The sequence below is a fragment of the Trachemys scripta genome, chromosome 10, assembly GCF_013100865.1.
Source record: "Trachemys scripta elegans isolate TJP31775 chromosome 10, CAS_Tse_1.0, whole genome shotgun sequence".
Classification (NCBI taxonomy): Eukaryota; Metazoa; Chordata; order Testudines; family Emydidae; genus Trachemys; species Trachemys scripta.
This window is the reverse complement of record NC_048307.1, coordinates 18,487,959-18,511,294: the sequence shown is the minus strand read 5'-3', so window position 1 is coordinate 18,511,294 and position 23,336 is coordinate 18,487,959. Positions and strand designations below refer to the sequence as shown.

Here is a 23,336-nt window from a genome sequence, read left to right as displayed (position 1 = left end):
CATCTACTATAAGTAATAATCAGTCCTTGACATTAAAAAAACAACTTAACTGGTGTATGCTGATGTTTTGGAGAGAACTGAGTCAGTGGAATCCTGTGAAGTTTTGCATGTCTCTCACAGTTCACCTCCAGAGAATAGCAGTGTGTTGGAAAAGAATGCTATGGGGATCTAATTTTCCATCTATTTTACCTTTACTCCAGTGCTGGAACTGTCCAGAATGCTTCTCCCAGACAATGTAAGATAAAATGTATGCGTGAGGCTTGACTGCGGGAATCTCATCCTAAAAACCATGATGGGCTGAAATAATTTATTTCATATTTTGTCTTAACATCCTTTCATCACATTTTTTTCAGAGCTCTTTTTCATTCTGTTTGGATCTATTTTGATGGGAATATTTTACTGTCGACTGTTGCTAATTTCCTTTTTTGGGCAGTGTGATTTATCTAGCACTTGTCTTCAAATGGATTCATTTACCAAAATTGATTGGTATGTGCTGCTGTTTGTTGCTGTCAAAAATGCACAGTGGTGCTTAAAAACTGCATAGCATTTTGCTGCCTAACTATGATAGTTAAATCAATCCTTTATCTTCAATGACACGGTAAACTTTTTAAAGCTGGAATCATATCTCATAGGTCTATTACTCTGTGATGAGAAAATAAATTACTTTTCTATAACATTTTCTGCTAAGATGTTCTTAAATTGTGGCCTTTAGCTCTTTGATTATGCATTAGATTGTCAAACTTTTCATATTACCACTTATTCTTTCTTTTAAATTTCTCATAAACTTGGATAAATTTGCTTATAATCTTCTTAGTTTAGAGGAGAACAGATAAAACTCCTTTTGAATCTGTTGTTAAAATACACATTTCCAAGAGCTGCAGTATTTTGGAATAGTAATTCAAAGAAGAAATAGTCGGGATTATTACATCTCTCCTCACTGAATAATCTTAGATTTAAATCTCACATAAACATTTGAACCTCCTATACAGTTAGAGGGGACTTGAAATTAATAGTTTGGCTGTGGATAGATATTGGAGGTGTTTTCGAAATGAACCTTTAAGACATTGGAAAGTTACTCCACCAACATCAGTGAATTTACCCCAGAGATGAATCTGGCCTTGTATGAACAAGGACTTAGGGTATGTCTACACTATGAAATTAGGTCGAATTTATAGAAGCCGGTTTTATAGATACTGGTTTTATACAGTCGATTGTGTGTGTCCCCACATAAAATGCTCTAAGTGCATGAAGCCGGCGGACCGCGTCCACGGTACCGAGGCTAGTGTCGACTTCCGGAGCGTTGCACTCTGGGTAGCTATCCCACAGTTCCCGCAGTCTCTGCTGCCCATTGGAATTCTGGGTTGAGATCCCAATGCCTGATGATGCAAAACAGTGTCGCGGGGGGTTCTGGGTACATGCCGTCAGGCCCCACCCCTCCGTCAGAGCAATGGCAGACAATCGATTCACGCCTTTTTACCTGGGTTACCTGGGCAGACAACATACCACAGCAAGCATGGAGCCCACTCAGCTCAGCTCAGCTTACCGTCACCATATGTCATTTGGGTGCCAGCAGACGTGGTACTGCATTGCTACACAGCAGCAGCTAATTGACTTTTGGCAGTAGACGGTGCAGTATGACTGGTAGTCGTCATCGGCTATCTGGGTGCTGGCAGACATGGGGCTGCATTGCTACACAGCAGCAGCCCCTTGCCTTTTGGCAGTAGATGGTGTATTACGACTGGTATCCGTCGTCATCGTACTCCTGTTCAGTCATAGGCACCTGGGCAGACATGCTTTGTCTCTTGGAGACTCAGTCCTGTCGGCAGTTGATTGAACCGTCTTGACGATGATGGCTAGCAATCGTAGTACAGTATCTTCTGCCAAGCACCCAGAAGATGTCGAGGGCTATCAGTCATTCTGCACCATCTGCTGCCAGCTTAAGATGTAAAAAATAGATATATTCATTTGCTTCCCTCTCCCTCCGTGAAATCAATGGCCTGCTAAACCCAGGGTTTTGTGTTCAATCATTGGGGGGGCCATTCTGTGTGACAGTTGTTTGTGTTTCTCCCTGATGCACAGCCACCTTTGTTGATTTTAATTCCCTGTACCTGTACGCCATGTCGTCAGTTGCCCCTCCCTCCCTCCATCAGTTTCGCGCCTTTTTTCAGACCAGACTCCATAGCACTGGGATCATGGAGCCCGCTCAGATCACCGCGGCAATTATGAGCACAATGAACACCATGCGCAATGTCCTGGAGTATATGCAGAGGCAGGACATGCCAAAGCAAAACCAGGACCAGCCGATGAGGCGATTGCAGCGCGGCGACAAGAGTGATGAGGAAATTGACATGGACACAGCCCTCACACAAGGTACGGGCCCCAGCAATGTGCAAATTATGGTGTTACTGGGGCAGGTTCATGCCGTGGAACGCCGATTCTGGGCCCGGGAAACAAGCACAGACTGGTGGGACCGCATCGTGTTGCAGGTCTGGGATGATTCCCAGTGGCTGCAAAACTTTCGCATGCATAAGGGCACTTTCATGGAACTTTGTGACTTGCTTTTCCCTGCCCTGAAGCGCCAGAATACCAGGATGAGAGCAACCCTCACAGTTGAGAAGCGAGTGGTGATAGCCCTGTGGAAGCTTGCAACGCCAGCCAGCTACCGGTCAGTCGGGAATCAATTTGGAGTGGGCAAATCTACTGTGGGGGCTGCTGTGATCTAAGTTGCCAGGGCAATGAAAGACCTGATGATATCAAGGGTAGTGACTCTGGGAAACATGCAGGCCATAGTGGATGGCTTTGCTGCAATGGGATTCCCAAATTGTGGTGGGGCGATAGACGGAACCCATATCCGTATCTTGGCACCAGAGCACCAAGCTACCAAGTACATAAACCGCAAGGGGTACTTTTCAATGCTGCTGCAAGTCCTGGTGGATCACAAGAGACGTTTCACCAACATCAATGTGGGATGGCTGGGAAAGGTACATGATGCTCGCATCTTTAGGCACTCTGGTCTGTTTCGAAAGCTGGAGGAAGGGACTTCCTTCCCGGACCAGAAAATAACTGTTGGGGATGTTGAAATGCCTATCGTGATCCTTGGGGACCCAGCCTACCCCTTAATGCCATGGCTCATGAAGCCGTACACAGGCAGCCTGGACAGTAGTCAGGACCTGTTCAACTACAGGCTGAGCAAGTGCTGAATGGTGGTGGAATGTGCATTTGGATGTTTAAAAGTGCGCTGGCGCAGCTTACTGACTCGCTCAGACCTCAGCGAAAAGAACATCCCCATTGTTATTGCTGCTTGCTGTGCACTCCACAATATCTGTGAGAGTAAGGGGGAGACATTTATGGCGGGGTGGGAGGTTGAGGCAAATCGCCTGGCCGCTGATTATGCGCAACCAGACACCAGGGCGGTTAAAAGAGTACAGCAGGGCGCGGTGCGCATCAGAGAAGCTTTGAAAACCAGTTTTGTGACTGGCCAGGCTACGGTGTGAAACTTCTGTTTGTTTCTCCTTGATGAACCCTCCGCCCCCCCACCCGGTTCACTCTACTTCCCAATAAACCAACCATCCCACCCTCCCTTCCCCCCTTCGAGCACCGCTTGCAGAGGCAATAAAAAGAACAGGAGTACTTGTGACTCCTGTTCTTTATGAGGATACAGACTAACACAGCTGCTACCCTAAAAGAGGCAATAAAGCCATTGTTACTTCACATTCATGCATTCTTTATTAATTCATCACACAACTAGGGGGATAATTGCCAAGGTAGCCCAAGAGGGGTGGGGGAGGAGGGAAGGAAAAGGACACACTGCAGTTTAAAACTTTAACACTTATTGAAGGCCAGCCTTCCGATGCTCGGGCAATCATCTGGGGTGGAGTGACTGGGTGGCCGGAGGCCCCCCCACCGTGTTCTCGGGCATCTGGGTGAGGAGGCAATGGGACTTGGGGAGGAGGGCTGTTGGTTACGCAGGGGCTGTAGCGGTGGTCTCTGCTCCTGCTGCCTTTCCTGCAGCTCAACCATACGCTGGAGCATATCAGTTTGGTGCTCCAGCAGCCGGAGCATCGACTCTTGCCTTCTGTCTGCAAGCTGACGCCACCTATCATCTTCAGCCTGCCACTTGCTCTGTTCATCCCGCGATTCAGCCCGCCACCTCTCCTCTCGTTCATATTGTGCTTTTCTGTAGTCTGACATTGACTGCCTCCACGCATTCTGCTGTGCTCTTTCAGCGTGGGAGGACATCTGGAGCTCCGTTAACATATCATCCTGAGTCTGCCATTTTCTCCTTCTAATCTTCACTAGCCTCTGCGAAGGAGAAACATTTGCAGCTGGTGGAGGACAAGGGAGAGGTGGTTAAAAAAGACACATTTTAGAGAACAATGGGTACACTCTTTCACGTTAAATTTTGCTGTTCACATTACACAGCACATGTGCTTTCGTTACAAGGTCGCATTTTTCCTCTTATATTGAGGGCCTGCCAGTTTGGTGTGAGAGATCACTCATGCAGTGCCAGACAACAGAATTTGGCTTGTAGGCAGCCATGGTAAGCCACAGTCTTTTTTGGCTTTTTAACCCTCATAACACGTGGGAATGGTTTCAAACAGTAGCGCCCTCATTTCCCATACAAAGGACCCGTTGGGTTGGCCATTTAAAATGGGTTTGCAATGTAAAAGGAGAGGCTGGGGTTTCCGGGTTAACATGCAGCACAAACCCAACTACCCGCCCCCCCCCCCCCCACAATTCTCTGGGATGATCCCTTCACCCCTCCCCCCCCCACTGCGTGGCTAACAGCGGGGAACACTTCCGCTCAGCTGAGCAGGAACGGGCACCTCTGAATGCCCCCTTAATAAAATCACCCCATTTCAACCAGGTGACTGTGAATGATATCACTCTCCTGAGGATAACAAAGAGCGATAAGGAATGGATGTTGTCTGCATGCCAGCAAACACCGGGACCATACGCTGCCATGCTTTGTTATGCAATGATTCCAGACTACGTGCTACTGGCCTGGCGTGGTAAAGTGTCCTACCATGGCGGACGGGATAAGGCAGCCCTCCCCAGAAACCTTTTGCAAAGGCTTTGGGAGTACATGGAGGAGAACTTTCTGGAGATGTCCCCGGAGGATTTCCGCTCCGTCCCCATACACGTTAACACACTTTTCCAGTAGCTGTACTGGCCGCGATTGCCAGGGCAAATTAATCATTAAACATGCTTGCTTTTAAACCATGTGTAATATTTACAAAGGTACACTCCCCAGAGGTCCCTTGTGTGCCCTCAGGGTCTGGGAGCACGCCTTGGGTGAGTTCGGGGGTTACTGGTTCCAAGTCCAGGGTGATAAACATATCCTGGCTGTTGGGGAAACCGGTTTCTCCGCTTCCTTGCTGTGAGCTATCTTCATTGTCTTCATCATCATCATCATCATCGTCTTCCGCGTACCCCGAACCCGCTTCCCTGTTGCGTGTTTCTCCATTGACGGAGTCAAAGCACACGGCTGGGGTAGTGGTGGCTGCACCCCCTAGAATGGCATGCAGCTCCGCGTAGAAGCGGCATGTTTGCAGCTCTGCCCCAGACCTTCCGTTTGCCTCTATGGCTTTGTGGTAGGCTTGCCTTAGCTCCTTAATTTTCACGCGGCACTGCTGTGCGTCCCTGTTATGGCATCTGTCCTTCAGGGCCTTTGAGACCTTTTCTAATATTTTGCCATTTCGTTTACTGCTACAGAGTTCAGCTAGCACTGATTCGTCTCCCCATATGGCGAGCAGATCCCGTACCTCCCGTTCTGTCCATGCTGGAGCTCTTTTGCGATCCTGGGACTCCGTCATGGTTACCTGTGCTGATGAGCTGTACGTGGTCACCTGTGCTCTCCATGCTGGGCAAACAGGAAATGAAATTCAAAAGTTCGCGGGGCTTTTCCTGTCTACCTGGTCAGTGCATCTGAGTTGAGAGCGCTGTCCAGAGCGGTCACAATGAAGCACTGTGGGATAGCTCCTGGAGTCCAATAACGTCGAATTCCGTCCACACCACCCCAAATCTGACCCGCAAAGGCCGATTTTAGCGCTAATCCCCTCGTTGGAGGTGGAGTAAAGAAACCGGTTTAAATGGCCCATTAAGTCGAAAGAAAGGGCTTCGTCGTGTGGACGTGTCCAGGCTTAATTCGATTTAACCCTGCTAAAGTCGACCTAAACTCGTAGTGTAGACCAGGCCATAGACAGAATAAATAAGTGCACATAGTTTCAGACTCTTGAGGCTGCAAAGTACAGAATGGATCCAAATAAAAGTTCCTATTTTAACTCGCTGGACAACATGAAGCTCGACTGGACTGTACCAAAAGAAATGTTTCTTGTTCACTTAATTTCGAGAAGAATGTCAAATGGTTTCATGGGATGGATAGGCATAGGGAAGGTTTGCTAGGAAATGCTTGAGCATGTAGTCTGCCTTTGACAGGTGCACCACATTTCTTCTTTAGAGATCTCTAGTGCTTCAGATTGTTCTGCATTCTACCAGTTTTGCATTTGTGTCAACTTGTATGAGTGCATATTGTTAAGAAATTCTGAGCTGCTTTGTCTGAATGCCACACTATACCTTAGTCATCTTGTAAAATAGCAATAATAAATATTGACTCATTCACAATGGCTCAAAAAACAACACTGTCAAAACTGTATCATTACAAAGCCCAGCGGTTAAGAAGAATGACGGCAAACAGACACCTTCATTGTGTTAGAGTGCCCATTAGTATTCTGTCCACATGGACTTGCCTTGGAAAAATCATCTTAATGGGCTCTGAATGAGCCCAACTGCCAGCCATTGTTGGATGACGAGAGGCTGCAAACTCTGCTACTTGTGAGTTATAGCAATGACTGCCTAATACCAAGCTAGATCAGGGTCAGGAGGCAGCTTAACATGACATCAATCAACAGCAGCTACACAGAGGAGACCTGCTGAGGCAGGATAGAATTCCCAGAGCACACGCAACAGGGGGAAGAGCAGCGTTAAACACTGTCTGTAGTGTCTGCATTGGAGCCAGAATAACAGATTATTTAAAATAAATAACAATTTGGATGTTGTCTGCCAAAATATTCTATAAATAGCTGATGGAAAAAATCCAGTTAACTGTAATTTTGTAAGTGCACATACCCCCTCTCTCTGCACAGCAGTATCTTCGTATCTATAGACTACCTTAAAATCTTACCAGCTTTACCTAAAATAAATAGATTTTTCTTGTATTTCCCTAAATTTACCGCATACCTTGAATACTACAGTGAGGTTATTCAAGTCAATTGAAGGTTTTTAAGGGTCACCATTGTATGTGTATATAGTTGCAAAGATTATACGTCAAAAGAGACTGCTCAGAGTCCAAACTGAGGATCTTCTGAACTTCTTCCTGGACACACCACTTGGAAACCCTTGTAACATTTTGGGCTTGCTTAGGATCCTGACAGCTTGTATTATTTTAAATAACACAAATAAATAGCTGATGGGGTCTAGTGGGGTCCTGCAGGGCTTGTTCTTGGCCCTATGCTATTTAACATCTTTTATCAATGACCTGAAAGAAAACACAAAATCATCACTGATTAAAGTTTGCAGGTGACACACAAATTGGGGGTGTGGTAAATAATGAAGAGGACAGGCCACTGATACAGAGCGGTCTAGTTTGCTTGGTAAGCTGGGGGCAAGCAAACAATGCTTGTTTTAATATGGCTAAATGTAAACATCTAGGAACAAAGAACACAGACCATATTTACATGATGGGGGAACTCTGTCCTGGGGAACACTGACTCTGAAAAAGATTTGGAGATTTTGGTCCTAGTCAGCTGAACATGGCTTCCAGTTTAATGCTGTGCTGAAAGGGTTAATGTGATCCTTGGGCACATAATCAGGGGAATCTTGAGTAGGAGTAGAGAGGTTATTTTAGCTCTGTATTTGGCACTGGTGTGACTATTGCTGGAATACTGTGTTCCGTTCTGGTGTCCATGATTCAGGCAGGATGTTGACAAATTGGAAGAGCCATGAGAATATTAAAGGATCAGAAAACATACTTAAATTTGCTTTAGCTTTCCATGTTATCTGAAGCCCCTTTTATTATTTTGTTCAGGAGAAAAGGTATAACACAGTATCTGTGTTCTTACCGAATAAAAAGAATTTCAGTGGGAAGTATCTCCACTGCAAATATGTACACATTTTCTTTACTGCAGTCAATACAGGTTTTCATGGATTTCTGCTCTCAGTTCACTCATGGCTATATTTAACATATGTCATAGTACTTGGCTACATTGTTTTAAAGACTCCTTTTATTGTTGTACAGATGTGTGTTGCAAAGAGATTAGTGTTTTATATGGCACATTCCGTGGCTGTATACATCTGTCTCCTACTCTTGTAAATGTGAACAGAACTGCTACGTGGTGACTGGCTTAGTTGTTAAGTGTTGATGTCTTTTTAAATTCCTACTGAGGCCAACTCAGCACATCACCTTGGTGTGTTCTCATCAGCCGTGTAGCTTTGCAAAAATAATTGCTCAGATTGTCTGTATAGTTTTATATGGAGCTGAAGAATAATTTGCATTAGCTGCTGCTGAGACCTACAGCATCGTTGTGAGGACATGCCCTCCACTGACTGAACAGATTTTTTTGTAGGAACTTTGGTTCTGAAATGAACTAATAATTTAATCTTCAATAATTAGTTCATTTTAAAGGTCACTGGTTATATAAGTACAATTATCAGCATCTGTTACTATTTTAATTGACAGGAATGAGCTAATATGGTACAGTATTTGACTTTTTTTAATGTTGTTCTTACAGTCTCTTCACTGTTGCCCCTTGGTGCCTTTCCACTGAACGAGGATGCCAGGGGTCAAGTTAAAGAGATCCAAAGCCAGTGCGGTTCTAGGCCAGGCATTGTTTTTTTTGCAGTAGAAACCTGGAGCCCAATTCTGCAACTTGCTGAGCACCCTCAACTCCTATCCAAGTCAGTGGGAGCTGCTGGCACTTAAGTACCATTCAGAAAGTGTTCAGGGTCAGGTCTGGGTTACCTATTGATGTAGGCTGCGATTTTCAAAAAGGCCTAAGGGAGTTAGGCACCCAAATCCCATTGGGTTCAATGGAGTTGTTGCCTAACTCATCTAGATCCTTTTGAAAATTCCAGCTATTTGTCCTTGTTTAGATCTTCTATGTTAAAAATGAGATTGAGCAGTCACTCCTCTGCAACATCATGGCAGGGATCCCCAGTGTGTGGCATTCAGTTCCTCCCTGGTTTAGTTGCTAGCATTATCTGTCTGGCGTTTCATTATTCCACATCTGTTAAGAGGCTCATCAAGTACTTGTGCTACAAGGGGTTGAGTTACAAACTGTATCTGATGTGGCACATAACTCAACAATGTGTATGTGTTCCAAAAATGCAAGGGGCACAAAACTAGGAGCAAAAGTAGAAATAGTCAGGTATGACATTGAATTGTAAACCGCAGGGCATGGTTATGCAGTGTGAATTATCCAATTGACAGAACTATTGCTAGTGCATTGAGTATGACAATTAATCTGCAACATTTTGGTGCCTCTGAGCCACTCTGTTGTAGTGCCTTACAAATGTCATGAGAAGTCACAAACACATTTGTGGTTTTTCAGACAGGAATGCAGCATCTCATGGTTTTATATTTAGAAAGAATATAGATGACAGGAAGACAGTGTTGATAAGCATATGTCACATGACAATGATAAAGCTTCATTTGCCTCCCATATTCTGTTCTAATCAGATGGGCAATTTATCAAGGTAAAAAGCATGGGCTGGCTGGAAGCCAACCCTGTAATAACATGTCGTTTCCACCCAGTTGTAATTGAACAATGAAGGATTTTTTTTTATTATTATTAACTTTTCATTCCCTTAGAAGTTTTTTGGAAATTCCCCAGAAGCTCTGAACTAATGACAGCTGCTGCCATGGAGCTACGTTTCTGGTGGTTTTAAACTGTATTCCTCGAGGGTAAAGTCACATCTTGTGTTTTGAAAAAGATGATAAATGCACACTTCTGAGATACTCAAATAATTTTTATGAGCTCAGCTGCTCCATAGCATACATTAACTAGTCAGTGATTACAACTCAAGGAAAAGACGGGGCCTATCCACGCTGTCTAGAGAAACTAGATGAGCTTGACTGTTGCACATTTGGTCTTACTCCAGCTATGGATCTAGCAGCAGGATTTTAACACTCAATAGCAGAGAGCTGTTGCTGAAGATCCCATTGTAAGTCTTCTATTCCGAGGAAATACATGATGGGCTGTCCAGCTTTTTCCCCCATGAGCTTTGAATAAATTCTGAAAATGATGTGTAATTAGAATCTATAGCTATATCTACAAGTATAGATAAGCATATCTGTGTATATTATTGGGTGGGGGAAACTGGTAGCGACCCCAGTTTGTAGATTGCCTAGCATTTTCCATTATAAAAGATTCTTGCAAACTTTTTTGAGATACTCTTACAGTACCATTGTTTGCAGTAGGCCTTTGAAATTTGGCAGGGAGAAAGCTCTTGGGCTACAGAAGTGTCTTTTTCTTTTTTTAAAATTTTCTTTGTCGTATGAAATTTCATTCAGGTGTAGCTGAGCTGTAATCTTTTGAAAATCTCTGTTTCACTTGTGTTCCTCAGAGACATTGTGGCAGCATGGTAAAATAACGGATGGTGAACATTCTAATCTCAGGCTGTGTCCATCCCACTGCCAAAGCAGTAGCAGCAGACACTGCAGGAGCCCCATAGCAAACACCCTCTCTTTGTTGCACACCATTCAAAGCCTGCAATAAATATAGAATTATTCATTCCCTTCACGGTCTTTTCTAAGGCTTGCCACAGTACCTGAGTGCCTCACAAACCTTGTCACCACATCAAGATGATAAAAGTATAATCACCATTCTACCGATCGGGAAACTAAGACAAAGAGACTTGCCTGAGGCCTCACAGTGGATTGGTGGCAGAGCCAGAATTAGAAGTCAGGACTTTCTGGCTCTCAGCACTGTTCTCCTTCCCCTATACCACACTGCCTTTCTGCCAGTGGAGCTGAGCCGCCATAGCTCTCATTGACGTCAGTTGTGGCTGTGAGTGCTCAGTACTGCTGCAGATGAGTTCCCAGGTGGTCAAGTTGGGCCCCAAGAGGTGGCCACTTCCAGAATTGTGGTTTCGGTGGCTTGCATAGTGCTACATATGACGACTGTGACACAGGCAGGGATCAAACTGAATTTTCCTGTGTAACATTGATCTGCCTTAACAACAAAAGTATCCTTTCTCTTCCTGCAGTCGCTTGCCTTGTTCGCTACACATCTTCTAACTTGTAGAGAAATGCAGCCTCATTCACTACAGAGCCCTGATTCGTTGTCCTTCCTGTGCACTGAAGGAGGCAAGGGTCCCCTGAATGTATAGTATGCGTGATTGTGTCATGAAAGGCTTTATCATAATGTACATGCAGAAGGGGGCTAAATTAAGGTTCCGTGAGCAGCCTAAATGCTGGCATTCCCTAACATTCAGCTTGTTCTGTTGGTGTTTTATCAAGTGAGCTGCTTCGAAGTCAGCATGCCTGATCTAGCCAAGTCTGTTCCTGCTCCCAAGAAGGGCTCTAAGAAAGCGGTGACCAAGACCCAGAAGAAGCGCCGCAAGACCAGGAAGGAGAGTTACTCCATTTATGTCTACCAGGTGCTGAAGCAGGCTCACCCCGACACCGGCATCTCTTCTAAGGCCATGGGCATCATGAACTCCTTCGTCAATGACATCTTTGAGTGCATTGCTGGGGAGGCATCTCGCTTGACGCATTATAACAAGCGCTCCACCATCACCTCCCAAGAGATCCAGACCGCCGTGCGCCTGCTGCTGCCCGGGGCGCTGGCCAAACACGCCATGTCGGAGGGCACCAAGGCTGTGACCAAGTACACCAGCACCAAGTAACTGGTCTCTTTCTCTAAAAAAAAAACAACAACATTGAAGGGTTTGACTTTGCCATCTAAATAATGTTCCTTTAACGTAGCTTTTTATGCGCACAGCAACGTGGACAATATCAGAAGCAAATTTTAAATGGTTGAGGTGGCGCAACTTGAAATAGTCATCGCAAGGGCACCAGAATTATACCTGGCCCTGACTTTCATATTGAGGATAGTCCCACTTTCCTGGGCAGTGATGTGGCACCTGCCAGCCAATGGCAACATACTCTTGTTTAGAAGGCTACTATCAGTCAATGTTTGACTTGAAGAAATGCCACCCATAAAAGGTGTCACCAGACAGAGATGGACTTCTGCTTGCTACCCGACACTACACAGCATATTGCTTCTCTGTTCCATGGCTGCCAGGAAGGGTTGCCTTTAAGTGTTGCCCCGTTGATTTAAGTTATGAATCAAGTTGTTTTTACTTTTCTGTAACATTTATGCACGTAGGAGGCTGTTTCAGTCCGTAGGTCCAAGGAATAAGGACTCTTCATAGCCATATTTTCTTTTTAGTTGCCGTCTGTAAAGATTTAAGAACCAGGCAAGGAGAAAATCAGTAAGACCTTTTGCCATTGAGCTGGATTAATGGGTAGCACTGGCAGGCTGGATAACCATGCAATGTGTGTTAGCTGCTACAAATGATACCGTGAAATGCAAGTCATTTGGCTTGAGTGGGTGGGGTGAGAATGTATTGCATTAATTTACAGACTCTGAATAATCAGTTGAAATACCGTGATTTTTTCAGAATGCTGGCCTTGGCAAGCTTTTAGCATTACATCCAAGTGGGAGGTATGCTTCTTACTTTGAAGTGAAGACAGTTTTACTATTTACTGCTTTCAGAAAATGGCGTACCTTATGGCTTAGAGCTTTCCTTGTGTTGTGGCATATTCATGCCTGACACTTAAAAAGACATGTAAGTTCTTTGGAATAGCTTGCTAAAACCAGTATTGTTTCCCTTGTGCCATGTAAGTGAAGCATTTAACCCTTAGACCCTGAAGGAAGGGAAGTATGTTTCTGAAGAGATGAACTGAGTTTATCATCAGTCTGGGCCAGGGGCGGGCAAACTTTTTGGCCTGAATGCTGCATCGGGTTTAGGAAATTGTATGGAGGGCCGGTTAGGGGAGGGGGTCATGGCCCAGCCCCCACACCCTATCCACTCCACCCCCCGGGACTTCTGCCCCATCCAACCCCCCTGTTCCCTGATGTGCCCCCCCCCCAGGACCCCTGCCCCATCTACCCCCCCACTCCCTGTCCCCTGACTGCCCCCAGAACCCCTGTCCCTGACTACCCCCCACTGTCCCATCCAACCCCTCCTCTCATTCCTGACGGCCCCCCAGGACCCCTGCACCATCCAACCACCCCTTCTCTCTGTCCCCTGACTGCCCCGGGAACCTCTGCCCCTGACTGCCCCCCGCCACCCCATCCAATCCCCCCCCCCTCCCCACTCCCCCCCCCCACCCCCCCAAACTCCCCTGCTCTCTATCCAACCCCACCGCTCCCTGCCACCTTACCACCCTGCCTGGAGCACTGGTGGCTGGTGGCGCTGCAGCCACGCTGCCTGGCTGGAGCCAGCCACGCCGTTGCCACCAGGCAGCACAGAGCACCGGTCAGGCCAGCCTCTGCAGCTGTGCTGCCCCAGAAGCTTGCAGCCCCGCTGCCCAGAGCATTGCGCCAGTGGCAGAGCGAGCTGAGGCTGCGGGGGAGGGGGAATAGCAGGGAACAGCTGGGGGCTAGCCTCCCGGGCCAGGAGCTCAGGGGCCGGGCAGGAGGGGCCCACGGGCCGGATGTGGCCCGCGGGCCGTAGTTTGTCCACCTCTGGTCTAAGCATTTATAGTATGCTTATCACTGTAGTATTTCAGGATGACTATACTGGTTTTTGGGTCCCCAAGAAGTGGCCTGCACTGTATTCCAGCACAGATCTCTCCTCTTTCTTCCCCCATCTCTCTAGACTTCTGTTAGGACCCACTGTGGCTATGTCAAGAGGCTCCTATTGAGTGGATGAAACGATGGCCAGACTCACTACTACTTGTTCTCAGCAGTCAGCCTATTTCCAGGCATGAAGCTGCTCTGGGTTCTATGCCAAAAAGTCCCCATTCCCAAGCCCCATATGCTGCCTTTACTCTTCTAATTCCTGGCCTCATGGAGAGGTATGGAACCCAGTGTCTGGGTCAGCAGCTTGCAGTTGGAAAGTCAGTTGGGAGAATGAAGCTGATTCCTGTTTTTTTTAAAAAAAAGGTGTGTGGGGGGGCTCAGTGACACCCTCCACCCCTCAGTTCTTCCATTAGTTACAGACTCTGGGCCTTCCTAGTACAGCATCCCATTATGATATTACCCAAATGATTAAAGTTAGCTAATCCCTACTTTACAAGTGTCTATATAGACTCATGGCTAGTTTTCTAGGGGTTAAATACTGCTATGTCTATGCCTTTTATATTACAATAGAATGCTTGGTGCAAAATCTCCCATAAAGCAAATACTTTCACATATTTCAATTCTGTCCAGCTGTGGGATATGTAACTAGATTATTTCATTGCAACTGAAAAGATCAACCAGGAAAGCAATCTTGTGGGAAAAAAAAAACACCAACCAAGTCAAACCAACACAACACACATAAATTTGGCAAAAATATCTGGTATTTACTAATCACTTTCAGTTACAGTGATGAGATTATAGCTAGATTAGTAATGTTTGAGCTCAAAGTCAGAAAATGTGCACAGATACATTGCCATGTTGGAGAATTTAAGTGAAGTTTGATGTGCCTCTCGATTTTACATCAGTGTTGTCTTCATTAAAGCCCATATGGCTGGGCATTTGGTTCTGTGTTTCCATTTTTCCTATAATTGGTGCAGAATACTTGAAAAAACACTGGGCACATATTAGAGTTCAGCTGTAAGAGACAGCTAATGTATATGCTAGAACTGTGTATGATAGTTGGAAAAATCATGGGTAAAAATACAAATCTGGGTAGATGTGTTGTATGAAACAAACAAAAAATGTAAATTTGTTGGCCCTTTTCTTAGAGTATCTGAGCAGTATTTTTTGAAAGTTTTCAAAGATTATGGGATCTTCAACTGGGATCAATCATGTAGTTCCGTTGACTACATTGGTTCCATTTACAGCAACTGAGGATCTGGCCCTTCAATATCAGTAATTTGAAGAATAAGGTCCTGATTCTCTCTTCATTTATGCTTGTGGTACTCTACAGATTTCATTGATGTTATTTACACTGGTTTACGTGGATGAAGAATCAGGCCCTATAGCTTTCCTAATTGCTCTATTTAAAGTTTCATGATCGTCAGTTACTAGCCTTTTTTTGGCTAACAAGTTTGTTGTTTTTATAATCTCATAGTGTCAATGTGTCACACTGGCTCTACCAGTTGAGCGCAGTTTTATAAGAATCCCGCTCTGTCTGCATCATGCCTCCCTGAGAGCCTGCATGTTTGTAGTTTGCAGCGGTTCGCAAGCATACTAAATGGGTTTCTTTCATCAGAAGTGTAAAACTTGGCTGTGAGGTAGGTTTGGAGAGACACACTGCCTTGCTGTTGCACAAAGAAAACTTTTGCTCCTGGGAGAAATGGCCAAGTTAGAGCTGTGATGCCAAATGTTAGAGGATGTTGTCCTAGGGAACGCTAGCCTTCTGAGAGATCTCAAACCTACTGGTAACAAGGTCTCATTGTACAGCAGGGAAACGTCTGCATCACCCTCATGATCTGTGCATTCATGAGTAGAATTGTTATTAAAGTTTATTCATTGCCTGATTTTCCTTAGACGTGACCAGCCAATATGCCCTGCTCTGTTGTTCAACGCAGAAGGAAGCAGTTTGTAATAGATTGCTATAAAATGATGCAATAATCCCCCTGTGCAGGAAAAGTGTGATTAAGTGACATTTTTTTCATCCCAAGATATACATATGAAAGTAAGGAGCATGCTAATCCTTCCCAGATCCCATGCAATGAGGAAATTGGACTGGGAGGAGTGAAGGATAGAAGCAGAGATGCTGTTTGGTCTAACTAAGGCATTTATATGGTGTTTATTGTCTCACAAAATATTCTTTCTAGTCCCTTAGGTAGTTGCTTAAATCACGTTTTACTGCAGTTGTAGCATTTTTCTTGCAATATCCATCTAATGCACAGTATGCATCACTGTGGTAACTAGGCTCTGTTCTAACCTCTCAAAAACAAAACAAAACAAAAACTGTCCCATAAAGAACAGTTGGAAAAGCATTACAGTACATCTCCAGGCAGCACTAGTCTGAGATTTTAAGGGTTATTAGGACCTGTTAATTGTCAACAACTATATTATAGTGCCATGAAATACTCTTAAAATTAAGATTGCCATACCTGTGTATGTCTATGGGGCAAAATAATAGGATTCTAGTTGTCTATTAGTAAATAGGCATTTAGAGTCTGTGGGAATATGGCTGTTAAGTATCAGTATTTTAAGGAGACTATGTGTTGGACAATGTTTAGCAGAAGTGATGCTGCCTTTCCCATCTAGCGCATTCCTTCCTGTCTCTTTTAAAGCATCTTGTGTGACATAGTTACTCTTTAAAACTTGCACTTTTAACAAGTTTTCCTCTTGTGTTGTATCAGCTATTTTGGCTCATCTCAGCCAGTTAACTGCAGAATTATACCCCTAATATGCAAGCAGAGTACACCTTTACCCCGATATAACTCTGTCCTCGGGAGCCAAAAAATCTTGCCACGTTATAGGTAAAACCGCGTTATATTGAACTTGCTTTGATCCACCGGAGTGTGCAGCCCCGCCCCCCTGGAGTGCTGCTTTACCGTGTTATATTCGAATTTGTGTTATATCGGGTCGCATTATATTGGGGTAGGGTGTATTCTACTTTTTGCTTAAATTTCTTTAGCAAACTAAGTATTTGGGGCCCAATTAATTCCTGATGCAAATCATTGGAATTACACCAGGGATGCATATGGATTCTTAACTCTGCAGGTTTTCTAACTCAGTATCTTAGTTTTAGACAACAATAGAAATTGTGGAGAGAGTTTACTATCCATTTTTTTGTTTTTGGCAAAATCAGTTGAGAGAGAGCACCAGATTCAACCCTGGTATATGCAGGTGAAAGTGCATTGTTTGCTGTGGAATTATACCTGTTTACTCCAAGGCTAAATTTGACTGAAAATCTTTACAACATACCAGTGTTACACGACGGTGCAAGGCCTTCAGATTGTGATGCTCATCACTCTGCCTGAGTGATTGTCATTGAATCCTAGTCACTTAGTGATGACTCTTCTACAGATTACATGTTTACATTAGTATCTCTGCAGGGATCTTCTGTGTGGTAAATTCTTATCTGAGTACTTGAAGGGCTGTACCAAGACTCTAGCTGAGAATTTCCGGGAATAGAATGAGAGCTTTGTTTCTTTACACATTTCCCCTTTTTTTGGACTCTCATGACTCCTCTGGAACTTGAATTCACTTTAATTTTTTCTTTCAGCAGCTATTACATCATCTCCTGTACGCACTTCTTTGACTTTAACAAGGCATCTCCCCTTTTGTGTTATCAAAACACTGCGCCTGTTGCTGATGAGAAAAGTGAAAGAAAAAGACTCAAGCTTGATTTCTGATTTAAAACAATCATGACATCTTTCTGTTGTGCGTGTGATAGTACTGATGGACAGCCTAGTGACTCTTCGAACCAGGAGCCTAAATCCAGCGAGAGCACTCCCTTCCCCCATTCTCTCTCATTAGGGCTCTGAGCTCGCCAGCATAATTCAACAGAGCATATGGGCCTGAGTTTGATTTTCAGCATGCAAGTAGTTCCTGTTGACTATAATTGACTTCCAAGGGACCATTCATACTTAAAGTTAAGCACAGGCTTAAGTGTTTTGCTGGATCAGGCCATAGGGTTCTGCACCGTGCGGGATTGAGTCCATGCTGAGCAGGTACTCCAAGACCCATGCTGTGGGCTCTGTTAAAGTAGGACAGTTTGGTACTAGCTCCCAGAAACATGCAGATATGTTTGAAGTATGCCATACTGGTTTGGCTTTTGTTCCCCTTTTTTTTCAATAGGATCTGCTTGCTTGTTATGGCTTATGGTTCTAGAGGCCATAGACATGTCACTAAAGCTAAAATGTATAACCTCTCCATTTTGGGGTTTTATGTGTTGCTCTTATTTTGCCAGCTCCATGAAGGGAAAATCAATTCCCCCTCCAGTCTCCTCCTCAGAAACTCATTTCCTTGTTTCATTTTTAGGAAGTGAGTCTTTTCTTCTCTCTAGCTGAGTTTGGGAATGAGCCCCACGAGCAACTATTTAAGGAAGAAAATCTTTGCTACATATTAAAGATAATGGAATTTCTTAACCTTCAGTCCTTTCAAAACAATGACTTTTCATCTATAAATAACCGTGGATTATTTATACTTCTGCCTCCACTGATCTTAGTACAATGGCATTTTTAGCTTAATGGCAAATCCCTGACATCAAATACTGTGGACCCCAGTTCTGGTGCCAGAGGCAACTTCTCTCTGTCATTCATTCATGAATGAATGAATTTTGAGTATGTATTTTATAGCCTTCGAAAGCATCTGATTTGAGTATTTGATGACTTCTATATTTAGGTTACTGATATCTTAAAAGCATAACAATGGTATCAAATGTGATGACCTATATATCTTTGTGTCCAGTCAGATACATAACCATTTCAGCCACTCAAGCTATTGGCCAATTTGGCACCCCGCGCAGCATAGAATGTGCATTTGAAAGTAGATTTTTAGCTCTTATTTCCACTGAAGTACTTGGACTCATTTTTAACAAAGTAGCAGGAAAGTTAAGAAAAAATATAGTGTGAAATATCATATTTAAAAAGTTGTTAAAGAATCTCTGTATAAATAGTTTAAAAAAATAATAATCCCCCCCTCCCCCGAGGAAGAATTGGAGAGTACTGATTAAAATGCTATGCATTTGCTCTGGGAATGATATTTTATATTCAAAGTAGTTCAGCGGAAAGAAAAGCTGAATTGACATATTTATAAACAAGTTGTTACTTCAGCTGTGAGATAATTGGTTGAGAAAACTGTATTACTATTCAAATATAGGGTCCTTTGTATTGTACTTTAAAGAAGGCCTGATACATTGTCTTTACATATGGAAACTATTGTAGGTGCAAATTGCTAATAGAATGACTTCAATTTCAGGCCTGTTTGCTCTTATATAAACTGAGTTTCCTATTTGAACATTGAAATTCCCTTTCAGCCACAAAATATCACCTTCTTGTTTGTTCTGTTGTTTGAACAATTACTAATAAGTAATAGCTGTTAGGAAGATAACGCTAGGAATTGTTTGTTTTTATCAGAAAAGCCAGAGATATTTACCATATACTTAGTATATTGTTTAGATCTTCATTAGTATTATTTAAGGAAGGTGAAGTTGCATATTACTTTTTGGAGGTGAGAAGGGGGTTCAGTCTGACTCCTCGCTCAGCTTGGGTGACTAGCTTGTCAGGAAACTTTGTCCCCTTCCATCTAGACAAGGACCTGGCCACAGTGATCCATGCAATTTGTCACATATAGGCTGGATTACTGTAACTCACTATATATGAAGACGAATGTGAAGACAATGCACAGGTACCAGCTGGTATAGAATATAGCTGCCCACCTTCTCCATAGCTCAGGCTGCTGCAAACACACAATGCCAGTGCTCAAATCTCTCCACTGGCTCCCAGTCAGTTTCCAGTTAATTTTTTAAGCAATTTCCATGTCCATCTGAAAGCTCCTGAACTGGTGTTTGACAATGTTACTCCATTCAAGTTGAGGCGTCTACATTGATGTGCACCAACTCATGATCTGGCCCAACATATTTCATTACTCTCAGTCATTGTATCAACCCATCAGCAACATGTTCTACTCACAGAATGCTTATAGCATTCTTTGCCCCAAATGTATCTTGGCTGCTCAAAAAACTGGGGGCCATTTGATTGAGCTACAAAAGAAACTGTTCAGCCAAATCAATTATAATTATTATTTATTACTGTGCTTAGGAACCCCAGTCATGGACCAGGATCCCATTGTAGTAGGTTCTGTACAAACAGAACAAAAAGTCCCTGTCCCAAAGATCTTACACTCTAAGTAGTAATACCAGTTCCTGTATCTCAGCAGATTCTTTGCTTCTGAATGATTCCATTCTGAAACAATGATGTGGTATCTGTATGTGCTCAGCTTGGTCATGTGCTGATGTGGACACCATATACTGTTTTGTGCAGGATTAAGAGGAAGACCTAGGTGCAGGAGGCTCTGATGATTGTCTTTCATACTGTCAGGGAGAAGAGGGGACTGGCATCTTGCTGCTGTTCTCTGCTGAGTCCGCAGTTCAGATCTCTAAGGGATATGATTATATGGTGATTAGACATACTAGCTAAAAGGTGGATCAGAGTATTCTAGAAGTGAATTCGTGCTACTAGTGTTAGGAGGTCTCGGCAGTCAGGCAGTACTTTGTAACTCTCTGCTAAAAATATTTGCTCCATATACATGACATAAGGGCCAAATTCTTAAGTGGATAGAACAGGTGAATTTGCCACAAAAGTCTGGGCACCCATCATGCCTCAAAAAGCCCATATTTGTGCACTGAAAATACAGTGTGCCTCTGCAAATTGGATAAATGCACATGCACTGAGGTTTCTGTTAAAATCCTTACAGTTTTGCCTTTGCAAGCAGGTGTTCCTACAGTCTTCATTAGAACTGGTTGGAAATTTTCTGACACTTTTTTTTTTTTGTTAGAAAATGCCAGTTTTTAGAAACCAGAACTGTTCATGGGAAAGGGTTGGCTTTGACAAATCTCCTGATTTTAAAATTTTATTGAAAAAATGTTTTGAAATTGTCTGTGTTCTGTTTCTACATACTCAGTTTAATTTTTCCATTCTAAATGACTTTTCAGTTCAATTTATTCTAAAAAGTCAATGAAATCAAAACTTTTTAAAATGATCTAAACAAAACATTTTGATTGATCTGAGCTGAAATGTTTTTGAATTATCATTTGGAAAATTGGAGATTTTGACTTCTTGCCCTGATTTAGGGTAAGAGTTTTTGAAATCACAAAAACTTTTGTGGAACAGGAAAACCATTTCCCACACACCTTTAGTCTTCATGATATGAGAAATATGGTTCCAAGGCTCCCCCATCTATATTTTTATGCCATAAAAATGAAATTCATTTAAAGAAAGGATGTAAAATCAGCAAGAGAACCCAGAAATCCACAGCCAAAATTTAAACTCTCTCATTAGTATGTTGCTTCTACTTCCTTGTCTTGTTCTCTGCCGAAGCACACATGTAGGCCTGCAAGGGCTCTGCATCATGAACTCTGTGTGCTATGTTTGGAGTGGAAAGAGAATTGATGAGAATAATCTCAATCCAGAGATTAACCCATAAAGATTAAATGAGGTGTCCTATTTTGCATCAGGCATGAGTTCAGACTTCATGGATATAACTGAATTTTGCTTTGATTTCTTTATCAAAATGTAATGGCGTCCTAGAAGAACATTTTGTGCTTTCTGTAAATCCAGAGTAGTTCTTACTTGTTTGGAAACTTCTATTATAAGTATTCATTTAATATTTGCATAGAATGCCATAGTGTGTGCATTGTACTTTTATATAGCCAGTAGAGACAGTAGCTGCCCCAAGCAAGATAGATAGGACATTACACGAGTGGATGTGAAAGGATTTCGGTACTGTGTCCTGCTATAGCACATTTATTGGATTGTATGAATTTTCAATCTGCATTCAAAGATGCTAAAATTGTGCACAGATTTGAAATGATGATTTAATTGTTTTACAAATGAGTGTTTTCTTCAGCATACAAAACAGATGAATGAATCCCGAAAGGCCTTTTTCTGTGACTTTAACAGACGATTTCCTGACATTGTTATATTTCCTGGTTTAAGGCTATGAATAATTAGCTATTTTAGTAAAAAAATACTTTGAGGACTAGATGTCAACAAAAAAGCTATCAGTAAATTTGGAACAGCTTTGCATGTCAGGATGATTATAGCAGTGAATAAAAGGAATTACTAGCAAATTGAACCATGCAGTGTACAGTTCTTAACTTCAGCTTCCTCCAGTTTCTCCTGCTTCATTCCCCTGCTTTCCTAGGCTGTTCATGATATTATCAAGCTGGGAATTCTTCTTCACAAAATCCCTTACTGTGGACAACTGTTATCCAGCATTTACTCAAATAAGTTAATCAGTGCTCAGTCACTTGAAACTTCACCTTTAGGGCTCCCTCTGACGAGGCAGCTGCTCTTAATAATTAGCTCTTTTGTCTGATTTCCTGAAATGTGGAAAGCCACTTACTCCACAGCTTCAATTCCAAACTAGTGCCAGGAATCAAACTGGTCTGTTGGGTACAGCAGGTTCTCTGTGTACTTCCCATGTAGTAAACTGAGCCACCCCACTGGCTAAAAACACAAGAGGTAATTTTTTCTCATAGGTGATCAAACTATCACTGCAAGAAGAGTAACAAAATAGCTGTCAGTTCTGTGAAATGAACAGTTGCAGGTCGGTCAGGGTAATGTCAAGTGAATTACTAAGAAGACATTGGAGCCATTTTAGCTGGAGCATTAAAATGTCTTTTAAAATCCAGATGTTGCACGGCACATAAAAGGGCATCAGAGTCTATGGAAATACAACTTAATCAGGGTCGTCATATGGGTTTTACGTAGGTAGGTGGGATTGAACAAATATTGAACTTGAAAATATAATTGTTTGTATTAGATCAGGGTTCGGCATCTGCAGTGTCCACGGGTTCGGCTGATCACAGCTTCCATTGGCCGTGGTTTGCCGTTCCAGGTCAACGGGGGCTGCGGGAAGCAGCGGCCAGCATATCCCTTGGCCCATGCTGCTTCCCGCAGCCCCCATTGGTCTGGAATGGTGAACCGCGGCCAGTGGGAGCTGCAATTGGCTGAACCTGAGGACGCTGCAGGTAAATAAACCATCCCGGCCCGCCATCTGATTTCCCTGATGGGCCACATGCCAAAGGTTGCCGATCCCTGTATTAGATTTTATTTTTTTAAGAAACCTAATGGCCCGATTCTCCTCTTTCTATGCTGGTGTAAATGATGAGTAACACCACTGAGGTCAGTGGAGTTGCACTGATGATTAAGCATAAATGCAAAGATTATCACACTATCTATTTATATATGTAAGTTCTTCTAGAGGCACCCATCACATAGCATCTGAACTCAAGTACAAACCAGAGATATGATATATAAAGAGACTGGTGTGTTCACTTGTGTCCCTCTTATTTTAAATGGAAATCTGTGTTACCAACTGGTAAGATTTTTGGAGTATTAACACAAATTGGCTATCTTGATACCCTGAAAATGCAGGTTTTAAATTTCCCCCATCATGGATGCTGTAGTATCCATCCAGTGTTGTGTTGAACCC

At 43.3% G+C, this 23,336-nt stretch overlaps 2 protein-coding genes across 2 annotated transcripts in view; both read left to right on the top strand.

Moving 5' to 3' along the window:
• The window catches only part of XYLT1 (xylosyltransferase 1), a 318,750-nt gene that overhangs the window by 31,018 nt on the left and 264,396 nt on the right, over positions 1-23,336 (top strand). The gene's annotated exons all lie outside the window — the stretch shown is intronic.
• Positions 10,918-11,907, top strand: LOC117883755 (histone H2B 8-like). Its single transcript, XM_034783465.1, has 2 exons — positions 10,918-10,931; positions 11,538-11,907. Exon 2 carries the CDS (start codon positions 11,539-11,541, stop codon positions 11,905-11,907), a length of 369 nt encoding a protein of 122 aa, XP_034639356.1. The 5' UTR covers positions 10,918-10,931; position 11,538.